The 18886-nt window shown below is 38.1% G+C and overlaps 1 protein-coding gene across 1 annotated transcript in view; it reads left to right on the top strand.

The window, feature by feature from the left end:
* Window positions 1-18886, top strand: part of MAN1A1 (mannosidase alpha class 1A member 1) — a 167833-nt gene that overhangs the window by 138358 nt on the left and 10589 nt on the right. Inside the window, exons 7-10 of the mRNA XM_032862419.1 lie at window positions 3984-4107; window positions 5988-6081; window positions 13329-13444; window positions 18351-18570. Coding sequence (XP_032718310.1) covers window positions 3984-4107; window positions 5988-6081; window positions 13329-13444; window positions 18351-18570 — 554 coding nt within the window. The remainder of the gene's footprint in view (window positions 1-3983; window positions 4108-5987; window positions 6082-13328; window positions 13445-18350; window positions 18571-18886) is intronic.

The raw sequence follows: 18886 nt of genomic DNA, 5'->3' as shown, positions 1-18886 counted from the left end.
GAAAAGAATAAAAGCATAATGCCCATTGTTTATCAGAGCTATGAGGTCAGTGAATAATTATACCTTCTTGGTTTTGAGTGCAGTAGGATGTGGATGTGTATTACCACTGCTAATAAACTACATTCAAGTTATACTACCTAAAGTAACAAAATAATATTTCACACTTTCCAAAGAATCATATGACTCCATTTTTTAAAGACACTTTTCAAGTTGCACTTGCCAAAATTAGTTTTTTGTTGTGATGTTTTATCTTCAAAGAATTATAACCTTTGTAGACTACCAAAAATTTAAATTAAAAACTGAAAAATATGTATTAAATAGTACTCCAATATAAAATGGAAGAACTGGGGATTGGAGGAAAAAGAAATAAGTGAAATTAGACTAATAACAGAAGTTTGAAGTTCTGCTCCAGGATTCTTTGAACCATTCACTTGGCAGTTTCCCAAATCATGTTAATTGCCTTTTTGTGTATACATTTCCATATGCTGACTCATCGCATTGGGTTAAAATGCAATCATTGTAACATGATTAGGAATATTTAAATATTCTTCCCTTTTATGCTTGCCTGGTGGAACTAATTTATTTTCTGAACACAAACTGTTATTTTATTTTAAAAATATTTTTCTAAAATATTATTACTGTTTGTAAAATAGATAAAGATAAAATAAAGAACACCATAACTGCCTTTAAAATACTGTGATAAGGGAACTGAAGTTGAAGACATTTTAAATATCCCCTCTCTCTCACCTGAGACTGATCTCGACCGAGAGGTCTAGAAAGCTTTAGTATTTGGTAACATGGGATACCCAGGGTATCCTGACCCCCAGACCAAAGGAGCAGAACTCACTCTGCACTCACTTCCCTTTGTCATAAACCCATCATTTTGTTGTCAAATGCCCAATGTCTGTATATATTTAGAAATTAGAGCCATACAAGCATATAGGTTCCTCAATAGAATTTTAGAAGTTGAAGACAAAAAGACCTTAGAAGTCTTGTGAACATCCACAACTGGTTCTGATTCAGTGCACATTTGCTATGCAAGCAGACAGCCATTTCTCCGACCACACAAGTATTTTAGCTGTGATGACCTGTGGGGCGTGCCCCACACTCTCCCCAAGACCGATCTCTAGCCATTCAGTTTTGCATCAGAAAAGACAAATGACCTTATTAAATATCTAGATATAACGATGCCCTCTCTGACTTCTTGGAACCCTGCTCTCATTTATATTTAAGAGCTAGCACAACTATCAATCTTAGTTTTACCAAAATACATTAATTCCGCGGATTGAAATGGTAACCAAAACCATTCTTTCATGTAAACATACATGCAGTCTAAACCCAGCTTTCTTTCTGTTAGCATGTGCTTTTACTGTGCTTGCTTCCTATATTATTAAACAATGATTGAAAAGTGTGCTGTTTTCCTTCTGATATGAATGTGTGCCAAGGAGAAAGAGGAAACACACATACACACACATACATATTAATATATGTATATATCCCTTTTCCAATCTTAATTGTTTTAACCTATTCAACTTTTCCCAGCATATCACTGGTTTTCTCTTAATTAACCATATTAATAGTAGGGAACAAATGCATGAATACATAAGTAATTTGAATTTTATTTTAGTACATATATACTACTTGAGTGTCTCGTCTGAGTGTGCCACCCCACCCTCATACCCTAAGCTGAAAAAAAACAGTCTTTGAAGGTCTGGAAACTGGGCTGCGTTCCTAACACACTCTCATCTTCCTTTTCCATGAGAAAGTCCTCATTCCCTCTTATTCTGATATTGTGGCTTTGATTTTAATAGTTTCTCTAGAACATCAAAATTTTTGGTTTTGCTTAATTTGGTTTTTTGACTTTAGTCAAGTGATGGAATGGTTGGAATAAAAAAATATGACAACAAATTAATGATCAATTACTATGTGTACTTGCCATATGTTAATAAAATTTGAAAGTAGTTGTTTATCCTATTTGGATGACTGGCTATTCCTTTCATCTAAGCCAATCATGAAAATAAAAACTGATTTACATTCTCAGAACTGAATAAATATAAGGCATTTTTTTAATAAATGAATACATGATTTTTAGATCTCTTTTATTTCTGTTTACTTTTTTATTATTGTTTACTATAAATCTATGTTGGAAGATAAAATTTAGGATTGCTCTAAAAAGACAAGGAATAATAATAATAATAATAAAAAGACATGGAATAACAGTGAGGCCAGCCTAGAATTTTAGATACCAGTTGTCCTTACTGTTTTCCTTTTCTTAAACATTCCTGAGCAGAAGTTAAGACAGCTGAAAGGGTTTACCCAGAGTTGTGAATGATCTAAAGCAAAAAAAAAAAAAAACAGGGAAGGAAATCTAGGGGACACCAAGAGCAGTATTCAAATGGAGCCAACTTAGAAAGGGAAGAAAGTGAGAAATCCACAAACCTCCAAGACCTGGCCCCAATTGAACCTTATAACCTTCTCTCCAGCCACCTTCCCTTCCCTCCACTCAGCAGTATCTGGTGCTTCTAGCTCTGACGCGCCCTTCTGTGTGCTCTAGGTGTCCAGATGCTCCCTCTCACCATTCTTCTCTCACTAATTCATATTCATTCTTCAGCAGTCAATTCAGGAGTCCCATCCTTGAAGAAGCCTTCTGTGCCCCCCCCCCGCCCCCGCACCATATAGGATTGCATGCCCTGGCCCTAGGCGCTCCGAGAATTTCTCACACACTTATCTTGGCACTTACCATATTTAATTGGAATTATCTGTGCTTAGGTCATTCTCTTATAATGTCTTTAAGAAAAAAGTAATTTATTCATTATAATCATCTTTGTAACCCAATGCTATGCAGAGTCCCTGGCAAATGGTAGGTGTGCAATAAATGTGCATCTGAACTAAAACCAAAATGTGGGTTTTCAGCTTTCTGCAAGAGAATTTACCAGTCAAATCCTTGACTTTATTCTTTACTCCAATTATCACATTAAGTCTTGGTGTTTTAAGTAGCTCTCCAAAAATAAACCATACCCAAGAATATGACCATGTCTCAAAAGTCACTTCATGTTTATTTATGTGTGTGGATGTGTAGGACGAACTGTTTTTCAACACCATTTCTCCAAGATGAGGCATGAGGCAATAATTTCTGAAGCTCATGCCTTTTGACCCCTTTCAGATTTGAATTCCATAATTGTGTTGAAATTCTTGAACATAGATTAAATGGGTCAGGGAGTAAGTGAGGGCCCTGGAAAATATACTTAGAAAATAGGGAAAATAGTGTGAAGGAAAACAAAAGAACGTTTAGTAGTGGAGAGAAGGTTTGGGGAGAGGTGGAATGAGTATGTAATCAATGAATCTTTGAAATTTATCTTATATCAATGAAAACTTTTAAGTATAATGTGAATATCTATAATAGTCCATGGACTCTCGGGCTGAAATTAATTAAAATGTTGCAGGGCTTTATGTGGGATTTGGGGCACTTTGTGAGAGGGTGTTTTATATTCTATTTGGAATGGGTGTATATAGAGCCTATACCTTCCAAAATAGTTGTCTGTTCATCAACACCAAGCACATAGCAACTTTTTTCTGACTTAAGTCAACACTGATTTTCAGTTTGTAGGTAAGCGTCAAAGCCTGAAACGAGTAGCCAAAGACAACAATGCTGGATTTTTTTTTTTTTTTTAAGATTTATTTGACAAAGAGAGAGAGGGTGCACAAGCCAGGGGGTGTGGGAGAGGGAGAAGCAGGCTCCCTATTGAGTAGGGAGCCTGATGTGGGGCTTGCTCCCAGGACCCTGGAATCATGACCTGAGCTGAAGGCAGATACTAAACCAACTGAGCCACCCAGGTGCCCCGCTGGATATTTTTTAATATCCAGAGTAGACCATTGGCTGAGATGCTATTATTCAAAAGCTGTCTCTTTCACCTCTACTATTTAGAGCTGCAAAAACTGGAATTAGCCTGTCCCGTAACTGTTCAATCTCTTCTCTTCTTTAGTGGGATCGGAAGGAACTGGCCCTGGGCCTCAGGAGGCAGCAGTATTTTGGCAGAATTTGGAACTCTGCATTTGGAGTTTCTACACCTAAGCCACTTATCAGGAAACCCCATCTTTGCTGAAAAGGTGAGATTCTCCAATACACCTTGCATTGCAAAGCTGTACTTGTGAGAAACAATATCCTCTTCTGGAAGATTCAGTAATATTAGATGTGGAAAAGAACAGCTAAATTTAATCGAGTTCTTTATGAAGTTTTGTTACGTGCAGCATTTCATTTGACCAAACCGTAAACCCACAGTCTTTCCATGGCACCATCTGACGCTGTGTCAGATAGCAGGGTGTACATGTTGGATTCTCTACAACTCAAGCAAGTCCCTGTACCTCTCTGAATGTTTTTCCTTATCTAAAAATAGCATTATATGGACTATATGAAGCCTGGATGGGAAGGACTTTTTAAACTCAAAGTATAATACAAATTGAATCAGTTTCTAATTTTCAAGAAACAAACCCATAGATATTTGAGTAAATTTACATTCACCCCACCACTCTGCCCTTAGCATTCATCCTATTTGCAGCTCCCCTTTATAGCAAAATTCCCCGAGAGAATCGTCTCTGTTACCGGCCCCCCCTTCTTGCATCCCCCGCTCTTGAGACTTTCGAGTCAGGCTTTTCTCCTCGCCGCACCTGTCTGGGTGACCAGTGAGCTCCTCATTGCCAGGTCCAATGATCATTCTCTGCTCTTGTCTTCCTCACCCTCAGCCGCTGACACAGTCACTTCCTTCTCCAAGACACTGCACCGGGCTGCAGGCCTACCATACTACCCGGGTTTGCCTCCTTCCTCAGTAGACTGCTGCTTCTCGGCCTTCTTCGTTGGATCTTCCCCAATGCGCCAACCTCTAAATACCAGAAAGCCTCAGCACTCAAACCTGGGTCTCTTCTTTTTATGTTCACTCTCTGCATTCATTCTTCCAGTCTCGTGGCTCCACATACTTTTTATGTGCTGCTGACTTCAGATTTGTCACTCCAGTCCCAACCTGTCCCACACTCTGTATCTGACATTTCCACTGAGACAACTGCTACTCGAAATGCCTCAGACTCAGCCCCCAGACCTGTTTCTACTGCAGTCTTTACTGTCTTGATAAATGCCACCTCAATTTACCCAGTGGTCACGGATCTTGAGGTCATCTGGTTCCTCTCTTTTTGGGAAAACTTAGGTCGAACCCATCAGGAGATGCTTTGGCTCTACCCTCTTTCTCTGCTGCCATCCTTTCCTGGGACCCAACATCTCTGAGCTGAATTCTGCAGTACCCACCTGAATAACTGCTTCCTCTCTTGCCCCCTCAATCACACAAAACTTCAGTGGCTTCGCATCACGCTTGGAATAAAATAAGCCCTCATTTTGGCCCATGAGGCTTGCATGATGTGGGCCCTGGCTCCCTCTCTCCTCTCTCTTTGACATTGCTCCCTTTGCTTCCTCACCTCCAGCCTCAGTGGTCTTGCCAAACCTACTCCTACTCTCTGCTTAGGACACTTGTGCTCACACCTACCTCTGCCCCGATTGCTCTTCCTTCAACTTTCTGCATATTATTCCTTTGCTTCTTTAAGTTTCTACTCAAACCCTCTCCCATCAGGCTCTCCAGACCTCCCTAAGTGTGCAGCCTCATGACCTCACATCACCCTGTCCCATTATTCATAGCATCTGTCCCCACCTGACATATTTATGTGCTTATTATCTGTCTCCTCCCACGAGACTGCAAATTCCAAGAGGGTAAGGATTTTATTTATCCACTGGTAGATCCCTAGTTCCTTCTATGGCATCTGGCAGATCAGTGGGACTGTACTCACTGACTGTGATTATTTTTGTAAGCTGGGGTGACTCTCTTTGTTCTATTTCTTTTAAATAAATCTTCTTTCCTAACATGGAAAAATGTAATAGAGAAAGAGAGAAGAATGGCACCAAAATTGTTTTTTAGATTTTCATAGTAACATCTCATTTTCTGTTGTAGGTAATGAATATTCGAACAGTACTGAACAACCTGGAAAAACCACAAGGCCTTTATCCTAACTATCTGAATCCCAGTAGTGGACAGTGGGGTCAATGTAAGTCAAAAGATTAGCATCGTTTTAGCTCTTTATGATACCCAGCACTGTTCTAGTAACCGAGAGAAGGAGTACAAGAAAGCACAAGTCTTCTTGGGGAATGCTCCAAAAGGGGGAAAGTGAGCATGGTTCCCTTACTAAATAGGCTTCTCATAAGAGAGACTGTAAATGTGACCAGGGAACTAGACTGTTTTTCATGCATAGCTGCGAGTATGATGACATGTAAGCACATTTAAATTATTAATCAGGAAGGGACGATCTGGTCAGGTTGTGTGGGGATGTTAGCCTGTAATAATCTGGTCATGCGGGTAGAAGGGAAAATTGTTCCTCTGTACTATTGGCCATCAGGGTTTTGCACAGAGTAGCTAGATCATTCTACTTTATAGCGTTTTCTCTTTTTGTTCTTGGCTCCAAGATGAGAGAGGAACCTGAATTTTTAAAGGTTAGGAAATTGAAAGAGCAAACAGGTCGTTTTCTCTACTTAATTTTAAGCCAGCAGATAAAGATTTCTTCCCAGTAGAATTATCTTCAGATTAGGAGAAAGCATTATGCAAGTAGTCCTCATTTCAGATCCCTTAGCGCCTTTGATCGTGGTATGAAGATTCAGAGTAGTTGAAAGAAATGTTCTCAAGTTGATTTGGAAAAACAGTGGTAGATTAACACAGCAACTGAAACCCAATACAGAATACTAAGTGAGGTGCCTCACTGTGCCGGGGATGTTAGCCATGCCTTACAATTTTATTCTAATATGAGTGTTTTCTTTATATTTAAAATTATATTCTTAGATGAATATGCCTCACTGTTACTATAGAAGTACTTTTCTTAAAGACTAATTTAGTAAAATAAAAACTGTGCTAAAACCTATGTTTGTAATGGTTATGGAAGGCCTTGCTCTTGAGACCATAAGACCATAAGGTTGCCACTTAGCCAAGTGTGGTCTGCAGATCACGGCACATCCCTGAGACCATTCAGTGTGTCCAGGAGGTCAAAGCTATTTTTATAATAATACTAAGGCTTTCTGCCTTTTTACTGTGTCAACATTTGCACTTGTATTGCAAAAGCAGTGGTGGGTAAAACTATTGAGGCCACTGTGGGAACCATGGCAGAGGAGCCAGATAGAACTAATAATTGTATTCCTCACTGACAAGAAGAAATAAAATGATGCCAGTTTCACTTATGAATATTTTTAATGAAGAAAATGAATTGATGCTAGTAAATCGCAACCACTGAGTCCACTGCTTTGCTGAGTAAGAAAAGATAGTGCCTGCCTTGTAGAAAAGCACTTGTGTGATTGAATCGCAAGCTGAACCAGCCATGACTGCTGTGTGGATTGCCATTTTTGCTTGAAAGGACAACTGAAGAGAAACTTTGGTTATTCGGACTTGGGTATTTGGTAGACTTGTTCTCAAAAACAGGCCTGTCACTTCAAAGAAAACTGACATACCAATGATAGAATTTGAATTTCTAAATGAAAATTAGAATTTTAAGAAATGTTATATACCACTGTGACCTTAACACCTTTAACCAATACTTAAAGACTTTCCTGGGGCACCTGAGTGGCTCAGTTGGTTAAGCGTCTGACTTGATTTCAGCTCAGGTCATGATCTCCGGGGCTTGAGATTGAACCCCCTGTCAGGAATCCTGCTTAAGATTCTCTCTCTCTCCCACTCCTTGTGCCACTGCCCACACTCTTAAAGAAAAAAAAAGAAAAAAAAAAAACTTTTCTGATGAGATTAGTGGTGATATTCACCAATGTGGTTTTTTATATCATATAATGAACTATGTCAACATTTGGAAGATCTGCATAATTGAGGGAACTAGTATTTTCCAAATGACTGATACATGCTATGACAAAATCAGGTGAGAAAAAAGATCCATTCAAAGTGCAAGATAGACCAATGGATTTTAATGTAACAGAACAAAAATTCTTTGATGTGATTTCTAATTCCACATTACAGCCAACCTTTAAAAAATGTTAGCTGCTTGTCAAGTTTTGTTTTAGTATCAAAAATATCCATAATTATCTGAAAAGACTCCTAAAATGCTTTCTTTTCCAATTGTATAACTGCGTGAGGCTGAATTTTCTTCATGTATTTCCACGAAAATGACAAGTGGCAACAGATCGAATATACAGCAGATAGAAAAATCCAGCTGTCTTCCAGTATAGCAGAAATTTAAAATACTTGCAAAAATGTAAATCAGTATCAGTCTTTTAACTAATTTTTATGTTGTAAAATATAACATGTTCTTATGAAAAATATGTTATCATAGTGGTTGTATTATTCTTATAACTTAATAAAATATTTTAATTTAATTTAAATACTTTAAATTTCATTTCTAATATGGTAAATACTTATAGATATTACATAAACAAGGTATTTGGGGCATTTATTCATTTTTTTGTTTGTTTTTGTTTTTAAGATTTAATTTATTTATTTGACAGACAGAGATCACAAGTAGGCAGAGAGGCAGGCAGAGAGAGAGGGGGAAACAGGCTCCCTGCTGAGCAGAGAGCTCGATGAGGGGCTCTCTCCCAGGACGCTGAGATCATGATCTGAGCCGAAGGCAGAGGCCCAACCCACTGAGCCACCCAGGCGCCCCCCCCCCATTTATTCATTTTTAAGAGTGTAAAGAGTACTGAGACTTAAAAGTTTGAGAACCATTAAGAGTATTTGAGATAAAATACAACTTGAGTAGCTTTCTGAGTACAAAGACCAGATAAGATTCTCTAAAAGGACAGACATTTTTAGCATTTTCCTTCTCATGAATGATTTTAAAAATTGAAAACAAATTCTCTATGACCAACTGTTTTCTTCTTGTGATTTAGGATCTAGACGTCACTGTAAAGAGGGACAGAAAGTATCAGTTATACTGCAACAGCCCAGTTTCACCTTCTGGGTTACCAGTATATTGTGTATTTGGCCATTTTCCCTGGTACAAAGGGCCCGTTATATTTGGATCGCTCGTGGGCCAATTTCCTGATGGCAAACAAATAGGGTTGATGACTCTCATGTCTGCCCCCCCCACCCCAATCCTGTGTTCCAGCCACAAAAGAGACACACTTATTTTTTCGTTCTTTAATCAGGGCCCACTTGGTCGTATCCAGGTCTTGGTTTGTGCTGTTTCCGCAGCTCTTTTACCTCTGCTCTGACTACCTCTGCTGAGTTGCCCTTTCTTCTGGGAGACCTGCTTCTTCAAGACCCTGGTTGGAATTTGTTAGCACCCACTCATCCTCCACTCGCCCTCTTCCTCCCCTGCACTTTGGATTTGTCTATCATTATCTTTTTCAAAATGATTCATATACATCCCCATCTTCTTAGGGATCCAAAACTTTTGAGGCCAGTGACTTTGTCTCAATGATATTTGTTAACCCAGCACACTGTATCTTGCACTACTAAGTGTTACTTACTTAAGAGTGGGTGGATTTTGTGAGTATTCATGCACTCTGTACCCAATCTACCTTTCTGACTCTGCTTTTAATAATAGTTCTGTTTATTCTCTGCTCCTCAGTTGTGGCTGAGAGGCAGCAGCAGGTCCTGGTCACTGATAATATAAAGAGATCTTGCAACTGCTGAGGCCAGATGTGGGCCTCCATGTCTATAGGCAGAACAATTATCATTCTTTTTTTTTTTTTTTTTAAGATTTTATCTAGTTGAGAGGGAGAGGGAGCATGAGCCGGGTTAGAGGGAAAAGCAGACTCCTCGCTGAGCAGGGAGCCCCATGTGGGACTCGATCCCGGGACTCTGGGATCATGACCTGAGCAGAAGGCAGACACTTAACCGCTGAGCCACCCAGGCGCCCATTCTTCTTTGAATAATATAACAATATTAATATACATATAGTGTCACTAGTGTCATTGAGGGAATGCTTGGAGAAGTTCAGGTTCAGATGAAATATACAAAATAATAAAAAATAAAGATACTGAGAGTTTAATCCATTTTGTCTTGATGTTCTTTTGCTACTTGTTTTATCTCTTAAGTATTAGGAATCCTTTTATGGGACCTATTCCTCTTGGGAAGAAAACTGAGTTGCCTTCTATAGAGAAGGGCATAATATTTGAGTGATTGTAGTACACATTACCTTTAGAATATTTGGGAATAAAAACACCATATATGTTCTTTGTAGAAGGAGGAGGTCCCTTCCTGCTGATAAAATCAGGCATGTTCTCTCCCACACCCACTAAATATTTACACAGGATTCTGTTGCCAACGGAAATAGTCCTCCAGACCTGGAGAAGCATAGTGAGTGATACGCTAGGTTATCAAAAAGGCTTGTTCTTGTTTCTTCTCTGTGTTCTTTTATTTTCATTCTTTCCAAATCTGAAAAATTTATAGGTAGGAAATAAAAGTATAGGAAATTGGGCACCTGGGTGGCTCAGTCGGTGAAATGTGTGCCTTTGGCTCAGGTCATTATGTTAGCTAGGGTCCTGGGATGAAGCCCCACGTAGGGCTCCCTGCTTAGTGGGGAGCCTGCTTCTCCCTCTCCCTGGTGCTCCCCCTATTTGTGCTCTCTCTCTCTCTCTCTCCCTGTCAAATAAATAAATAAAATCTTTTTAAAAAATTAACTGGCATTTACTAAAATTAATTCAAGCAAATGTATTATTATGTAACCCTTTTTCCTTTTTTAAAAATCACCAAATGCCCAAACTTGCTTCTTCCAACCATTATAGAATCATAACCCAAGGGGGAAGAAAATGAAGCTGCTTCTGGCTGTTAGCTTTCAGTTCTCATTGCTTTAACTCTGAAGGGCATGTCTGGATCACGGCCATCATTTCCTATTACTTCATTTAGTCCTTGTTGTTTTGACAGTAACCGGACAGTGATTTGCTTTACCATGCATCACTTGCATTTGTCTCCTGCAATCATGTTTATAACAGCAGGGCTTGTTATTGATGAGATAGTACTTAGTGTATTTAGTTTGTAAATGTCAGAGGTTTCTGTGGTAATTTATTTAGGAAATTGCAAAGGTCACTTCAAACATTGCTGTTTTAAGAATCAGCCTTACAGGTGTAAAACATTAGTTTTACATTAAAATTAAAACTGGACTTCCTGCAATAATAAAAATTCATTTTTCACTACTTAAAAATATAGCCCTTCTAGATTAATTGGGAATAGTCCTTATTAAGACTGACTTACAAGAATTTATCTTTGTTTGTCAGTTACTTGCTATATGCCAGCTACTTTCAGGGGCTGATGTGGACCAGGAAACATAATAGGTCTAGTCCCTGTCCTCCTGGATCATGATCTTATAGAGGAGACAGAGAAAAAATTCCACCATTTTAGGAAGTTGCAAAGTGTGGTAGACATGTGCTATCAAAAAATGTGTTATTAGGAGGTCAGGGAAAGCAACTTTGAGGAGGCAGCATTTAATCCTAGATAGGAAGTATGAGGAAGAATTACTAAGTGAAGGGGAAAGGAGGTAGGGCATGCACTTTGGGCAAAGAGAACAATGCCTTTAGGGTGCCTGTGGTGGAAATTACCCTGCTTGTTTTGAGGGGCCCGAAGAAGAGCCATTTGGCAAAAAAGTAGAAAGCAATAGAGCAGGACTGATGGTGACACAGGGAAGATGGAGACCATGCAGGGCCTCCCAGTCTCCAAACACCTAGGATTTGAGTCTTTGTCATTGAAGACTTCCAATTAGGATGATCTGGTTCACATGTTAAGGGGTTACATTGGTTTTCATGGGGAAATAGATTGCAGTGGCATTGCCATTAGAACTCCGTGTGATGATGGCAATGTTCTGTATCTTCCACTTCCAGTACAGTCACGAAAGGCCACAGGTAGCTTTTGAGCACTAGTATGACTGAGGACCTGAATTGTTTTTATTTTATTTTAATTAATTTTAATGTAAATAGCTACAGGCTATCAGAGTACAGAAGGCCAGATAATTGGCCACTGCAGACTCAGAAGAAGGAAATATTGGTAGCTTCATCCAGGATCATATTGATGAGGATGGAGTAGGGGACAGATTCAAGAGATGTAAAGGAGGTGAAGTGAGTAGAGCTCACTAGCTCATTGGCTATGGGGGCAAGAGAGAGAAGTAAAGAATGACTCTCTGATGACTAACTCGCACAGTTGGGAGGATGATGGTGCCACTTGGTGAGACAGGGACCAAAGGCAGAAGGTAAGGTTGTGAAGAAAAAAAGAATGAATTGAGTTTTAACCTGTTCCATTATAGGTCCCCATGTAAACCTCCAAAGGGAGTTGTTGGGGAGGTATCAGGAGAAAATTGTCTCGATAGTTGTATAAAAATGGATTTACTTTTATGTGACAGAGTCAACAAAGGACTTATTTTAAAAAAAAATAGATACATAAAATTCGTTTTGAGTTATGAACTTAAAATGCAAATTTCCAAAATCAGGCTGTCTTAGTAGTGCTCAAACTCTCTATGGAGTTCTGAGAATGATATTTCAGACAGGTTACGTCTCTGTTTTTGTAGATAGATATGCTTGAGAAATTAAAGAATTAATTCAAGAAGTAGGCAGAAGAATACATTTAGTGTTATGTGGTAGAGAGCAAGCAGTTCCAAGATTCTGTGTGGGCTGTGGGATCAGGTGGCCTTTACCATTGGTGTCATCTTTAGCCTCACTCAGTCTTAATTTTTTTCACTTTTTATAAGGATACCTACCCTATAAATTATGTGATTGTTGGCACTATATGTAGTGGATCTGGTGTAGTAAATGGCATTGGGGGAGGATTGTAGGAATAGTGTATTAGGAAGGACGTATCTCCTGCCTGTCATCTTTCTTACCAGCCTCCCCCAAGGATGTTGACTGTATAGATTGGTAACACTGGAAAACCCATCAAATAATAATCACAAGAAGCTAAGGAGTTTCTTGTTTTATTGCAAGCCAGTTCTCTTCAAGGTTTGCTAATACTCATAGCATTTGACATAGTTTGTTTTTGAGTGCTAAAGCAATCAAAATCTATCTGAATATATGCTGTGAAACACTTTAATTTGGTGGTTTTTAACTAGAGAAACCGATTTTTGGAATTAGGGTTGATTATATATTTTTTATCTCTGTGTTTACAAAGCTAGCCTGGTAATTATTTAGAGTATATCGCATTAGTTAACGGCACATCTGCTTGTTTCAGAACATCTTCCTGAAAACAGATTTGTCGGAATTTAAATGTAACATTGAGTTGCAGTTGACGTAGGGTTTTGCATCCTAGTTACTAATGTGATTTTGCTGCATTACCTGAATTAAAGCCTCAATCACTCTAAAATTCATTTTCTTCTCTTTGCAGATCATGTATCAGTTGGAGGACTCGGAGACAGCTTTTATGAATATTTGCTCAAGGCGTGGTTAATGTCTGACAAGACAGATCTAGAAGCTAAGAAGATGTATTTTGATGCTGTTCAGGTAAACCAATATTTAATCATCTTTGCCACTAAACTAACTTACCTTTTGCATATTAATCAGTCTTTAATGGGAAATGGAATACTACACAAGTGGGTTACAAAATATCTCCAGTTAGGCTGAGTTCAGTGTCTGCTAATGTAATTATAACAACAGTAATCCCCCTTGATGTTGAGTTCTAAGAGGGCAGCTGAAAGTGTTTTATGCGCTTCACACCTCAGTAAAGATTCACATATCTGAGAAAGAGGTATTTTTCTTCAAGGAATATGAGTTCCATGCTTAGAATCACAATTAAAGTCATGGGAAGGAACAAATCTTAAATTTATATTCTGGAAATTGACAAAGTTAAAATTGCCCAAGATTACAGACATTCCTAATGACTACCTCCATTTGAAGTAAATTTATCTCCAGAGATAGACAGACAGCGCTCTCAAATAAAACTCTGAACTCATTAATAGTTACCTATGATCCTTTATAACAGAGGAGGAATGAGAGAGAACATGTATGTGTTGAACTGTCCACTGTGAGCTAAGTAGTGTGTTAAATAGGTACTTTACGTAAAGTATTTGTCTCCTCACGATAGCTTAGATATTTTTTTACTTGGCTTTATAAATAAGAGAACGGAACCTCAGAAATTTTGAGTTGGAACCACAATTCAAACTAAAATTTGTGTCAACACTTGTCTCTTTTTACCACACAACTGTGGATTTATTTGTGAATAAGAATTTCCATACTACATTCAAGTGTTCTTTACATGCATTAAGTTAGTAAAAATAAGAAATTACTTAGCAAAATATATAGGAGATGGCCAATGTAAGAGTAAACTAAGCCTTAAGCAAATGTAAGCTTCAATCAAAAATAAAAATAAAATTTGAAAGTAAATAAAGCAAAAGAATAATATTTGAACTCACACCCAACTTTTCAGAAACAAATTTTTTAGCAGAACCAAGTACCTTTGTGATTGATAAGTATTTATATGATGACTCATTTTTTTATATTATCAAGGCATCTCAAATAATATAAAATTATGGCTAAATCAGAAAAATGACTCTTTTATTGACTATTTAGATTTTTTTTTTTGTAATTGAGAGTATTAATTCATGGGGGGAGTGGAAATTTGTAACTCCCCAGTAATGTAGCCACTGTTCTAAAATTTGTCTCCCTGAGAGGAGGTCTGGGTAATTTAAACATGGTCCAGTTTATTCATTTAAATATAAATGCGGGGTGCCTGGGTGGCTCCGTGGGTTAAAGCTTCTGCCTTCAGCTCAGGTCATGATCCCAGGGTCCTGGGATCGAGCCCCAAGTCGGGCTCTCTGCTCAGCGGAGAGCCTGCTTCCCCCCTCACTCTGCCTGACTCTCTGCCTACTTGTGATCTCTTTCTGTCCAATAAATAAATAAAATCTTTAAATATAAATGCAACTTGCTTTGTTCTGGTTGGCCAGATTGAATAGTACTGTGGTTCCCTCCCAAGGTCAGTAAGAAGCATCACGAAGTACAGGAGATAGAACTCTTTACCACTTCACAAATAGGAACTAGAAGGCCTTAGTTAGTACATTGGCTTTCATTTAGCACAGCCTTAATTAAGGCACACGATGAACATAAAAAGCAAACTATAGTCCACATGGCCTCTGCCAGTTTTGTTTTTCTTCATTCCTTCATTCCTATGAGGTTTCAAGTTTTAAGCTAGGGAATTGTCCAAACAATATAGTTTCTGTTATCGTTTTTTTCATTGCTATCCTAGCAGATATTTTAATTATTCTACCATTAAAGTGGCCCCCTAAGATCTTGATGTTCTAAGAAAAGCAACTTTAAAATGTTCTCTGAAATATTCCCCCCAGTTTCTAGAACTATACTCACACAGCTTCTAACATATCGTATTTAGATAAACCATTGATAGGAAAACCCATGAAGAACAAATGAAGCAAAGTGTTTCCTGTTTCTCTTAATAATAAAAACATTCTCAATCCATTGTGCTTTCAACTTGGAAAGCAAAGCTAGAACAATTAAATTTCTGGTTTGAGAAGTAACCATGTCTCACATAGCAAAGTTTCTTTCTGCTAAGCTGTACTTAAAAAAAACAAAAATGAAAACAAACAAACAAAACATTCTTACTAAGAAGATCCCACACTTTATCCTTCTAGACAGTTGTGTTACTGGAGATACAGCTTTTCATTTTTAGCTTCAAGGAGACTTTGGAAAGCATTTAATCCCAGTATGGTCTCTTTTCTTTGATTGTTCTAATAACAAAATACCTTGAGCTTTCAACTGGCTGTTACGTTCTTCTCCAGAGACCACACTAAGAATCCACTGTGGTGGATGTTTATTCTACTAAGGGTCCCCTGCAGTGAATGGTACCAGAGCACATGACATATTATACATTTAGGTTTCTAAAGCTTTCATCAAACTAATTTTTTTTCCAAATATGGAAGGCTAAAATCACAGAATACATGATATTCTTTTTTCCTAATCAATTCTCTGCAGATTTAACACATTTTTTAGAACCACTGAAGACTATTTTTTTCTCCTTTATATTTATTTACATTTTCCTACTGTCACACAAACATTGCTTTGAGGATCTTGGAACATCATTGTAGTTTATTTTGAGAGGTAAGAGCTTGGGCAGAATCATGCCAAAAATAATAGAATACTTTATTCAGGATCCATAACAGGATAATAATGGTTTTCTAGTCCATGCTCAAAAGCTGTAACTTTTGCCATATAGAAAGAATAATTTCTTGGGTGATGAACAAGTATCTGCTTGAAGAACTTTATTACAGTTTGTGCTATGAGAAGTGTAAATAAGTGTTCAGTTAAATTAGAAAGAAATATTAATAACTAGACCATCAGTAAAACTAGCTAACCACAGTTAGGGAGCGCAGTAGTGTGTTCATTTATTTCTTACCATCTTGGTTTCAATTGTTTATTTCCAATAAAAGTAGGAAAGGTGTTATTTGTCTATATATTCATTCATTTTCATTCATTCTTTTCTGTCACAAGTTTTGTCTGTGTCTACTCTGCCCAAATGTACTTCCTTAAAAACCCTCTCTTTTTTTTTTTTTTATAATGCTATAACAGGTATAGACATGGTCATAGCTCTTTTTCTTCTATGAAGTAATTGGGAGGGGAAAGAAACATTTCCTATTACAGTAATTTAGAAGTTAGTAATTCCAAACAGTTATATTTCATTTTTGTTTTTTACAATATAAGGCTTATATTATTTTCTATCTATTGTAAAGTGTATCAACAGTCCTAGAGCCAAAAATATAAGATATTTTACAAATAATTTTTGTAAACATCATTTCTCCCCAATTTACAGACCTTTATTATTTTTTTAAGTTTTTATTTTAACTCCAGTTAGTTAACATACAGTGTTATATTTGGTTCAGGTGTACAGTAGAATGATGCAACACTTCCATACATCACCCTGTGCTCATGACAAGTGCACTCCTTAATTCCCATCTTCATTTCAGCCATCTTCCCTCTCCTCTGGTAGCCATCAGTTTATTCTCTATAAGGAAGAGTTTGTTTCTTGATTTGTCTCTCTCTCATTTTTTGTTCCCTGTACTTACTTTGTTCCTTAAATTCCACTTGTGACTGAAATCATGTGGTATTTGTCTTTCTCTTATTTCTTTTATTTCTCTTATTTCACTTCGCATTATACTCTCTAGCTCCATCCATATTGTTGCAGATGGCAAGATTTCGTTCTTTTTTATGCCTGAATAATACTCCATTATTGCAATCTTCTTTATCCATTCATCAGTCAGTGTCTTGGCTATTGCAAATAGTGCTGCTCTAAGTGTACAGGTGCACATATCCCTTTGAATTATCGATCTTGTATTCTTCAGGTAAATACCCAGTAGTGTGATTGTTGGATCATAAGGTAGCTCAATTTTTAACGTTTTGAGGAACCTCCACGCTGTTTTCCAGATGGCTGCACCGGTTTGCATTCCTACCAACAGTGCAAGAGGGTTCCTTTTTTTCTCCACATTCTTAACAACACATGTTGCTTCTTGTGTTACTGATTTTAGCCATCCTGACAAGTGTGAGGTGATATCTCATTATAGTTTTGTTTGTGCATTTCCTTGATGATAAGTGATGATGAGTATCTTTTTATGTGTCTTTTTCCCCCTTATATACTAATGTGCTTTTTAATGAAATTATTAGGGAGGAATTTAATTTAAGTATTACTACAATGGAGATGTGAGTGATGATGATAAATGAACCTTATCAGGTGCTGGTCAAAGTATTGATGGCTTCATAAACTAGATGTTGCAGAGTTTTCTCAGAAGATATACTACTATCCCCTTTTTATGGTTAAGAATACTGAGATTTAGGGATACAGCAAACAAATTATCCAGCAAGTTCACAGATAGTGTCAGAGTTGGAATTTGGGGCCAAGCAATTGGACTCAAGAATGGTACACATTTCCCCCTCAGTTGGCCACCCTCTGAGCTCTGAGCACAAGAGAGCCAAAGGTGAGGCAGCACTCCCTCACCCCCAGACTTTATACGCAGATAAGCTCTATTCTTCATCCACAGTGGGGCTTGTGCTTGTGTTGTTTCTCCATTGAGAAAATGGAAATGCATTAACTGTTTCCTCTACAACAGTGGCCTGTCTTTGAGAAGGCGACAGTGTTTGAGGTCTGAGGACTACAAATGTTTGGTCACAGAAGCAGGCAAAACCAAGTGGGCTGGCCCAGCACTGATAATCCTAACTAACTAGACTATTAAGGCAGAGACTAGGGAAGGAATATAGACAGCAATAACAAAATTTCAGGTCAAATCACATCGATGGTCCCAAACTCAAACTGTGAGTGATGCTTTATCCTTTTTCTCCCTTAGTGTTGACAGTGTTTTTAGTATAAATTTGGAAGGGACTTTAAAATGTTGAAAATAAGTCTGATTTGCAGGCAATTGAGACTCACTTGATCCGCAAGTCTAGTACGGGGCTGACTTACATCGCGGAGTGGAAAGGAGGCCTCCTGGAACACAAAATGGGCCACTTGACCTGCTTTGCTGGGGGCATGTTTGCTCTTGGGGCTGACGACGCTCCCGCAGGCCTGACCCAGCACTACCTGCAGCTCGGGGCTGAAATTGCCCGAACCTGCTATGAGTCTTACAATCGCACCTGTGAGTACCTGTGATTCTCTTCCTTTTCAACCTATTCCCACAGGCTTTTATTTTGTTCTGTAAGGAACATTGTCACTGCTGCCATTAAAAGAATATCCACTGTGCCTCATGAAAGTAGAAGCTCATGATGAACATTTTAAATGATTTTACATATATATATTTTTTTACTTCAAGAAGCACTGCTTTTCTACATAAAAGTATCTACCCTTAGTTTTCCCAAGGAATAGGAATTGAAGCCATACAGGGTTAAGCAAGTCTAATTTATTGACCCTGCTTTAGGTAAAAACATGGGGTAAGAATCTCTGTCTCAGGTGCA

The sequence above is a fragment of the Lontra canadensis genome, unplaced genomic scaffold, assembly GCF_010015895.1.
Source record: "Lontra canadensis isolate GAN:19392208 unplaced genomic scaffold, GSC_riverotter_1.0 scaffold23, whole genome shotgun sequence".
NCBI lineage: Eukaryota > Metazoa > Chordata > Mammalia > Carnivora > Mustelidae > Lontra > Lontra canadensis.
The sequence above is the reverse complement of the archived record's forward strand: the minus strand, read 5'-3'. Positions and strand labels throughout refer to the sequence as shown.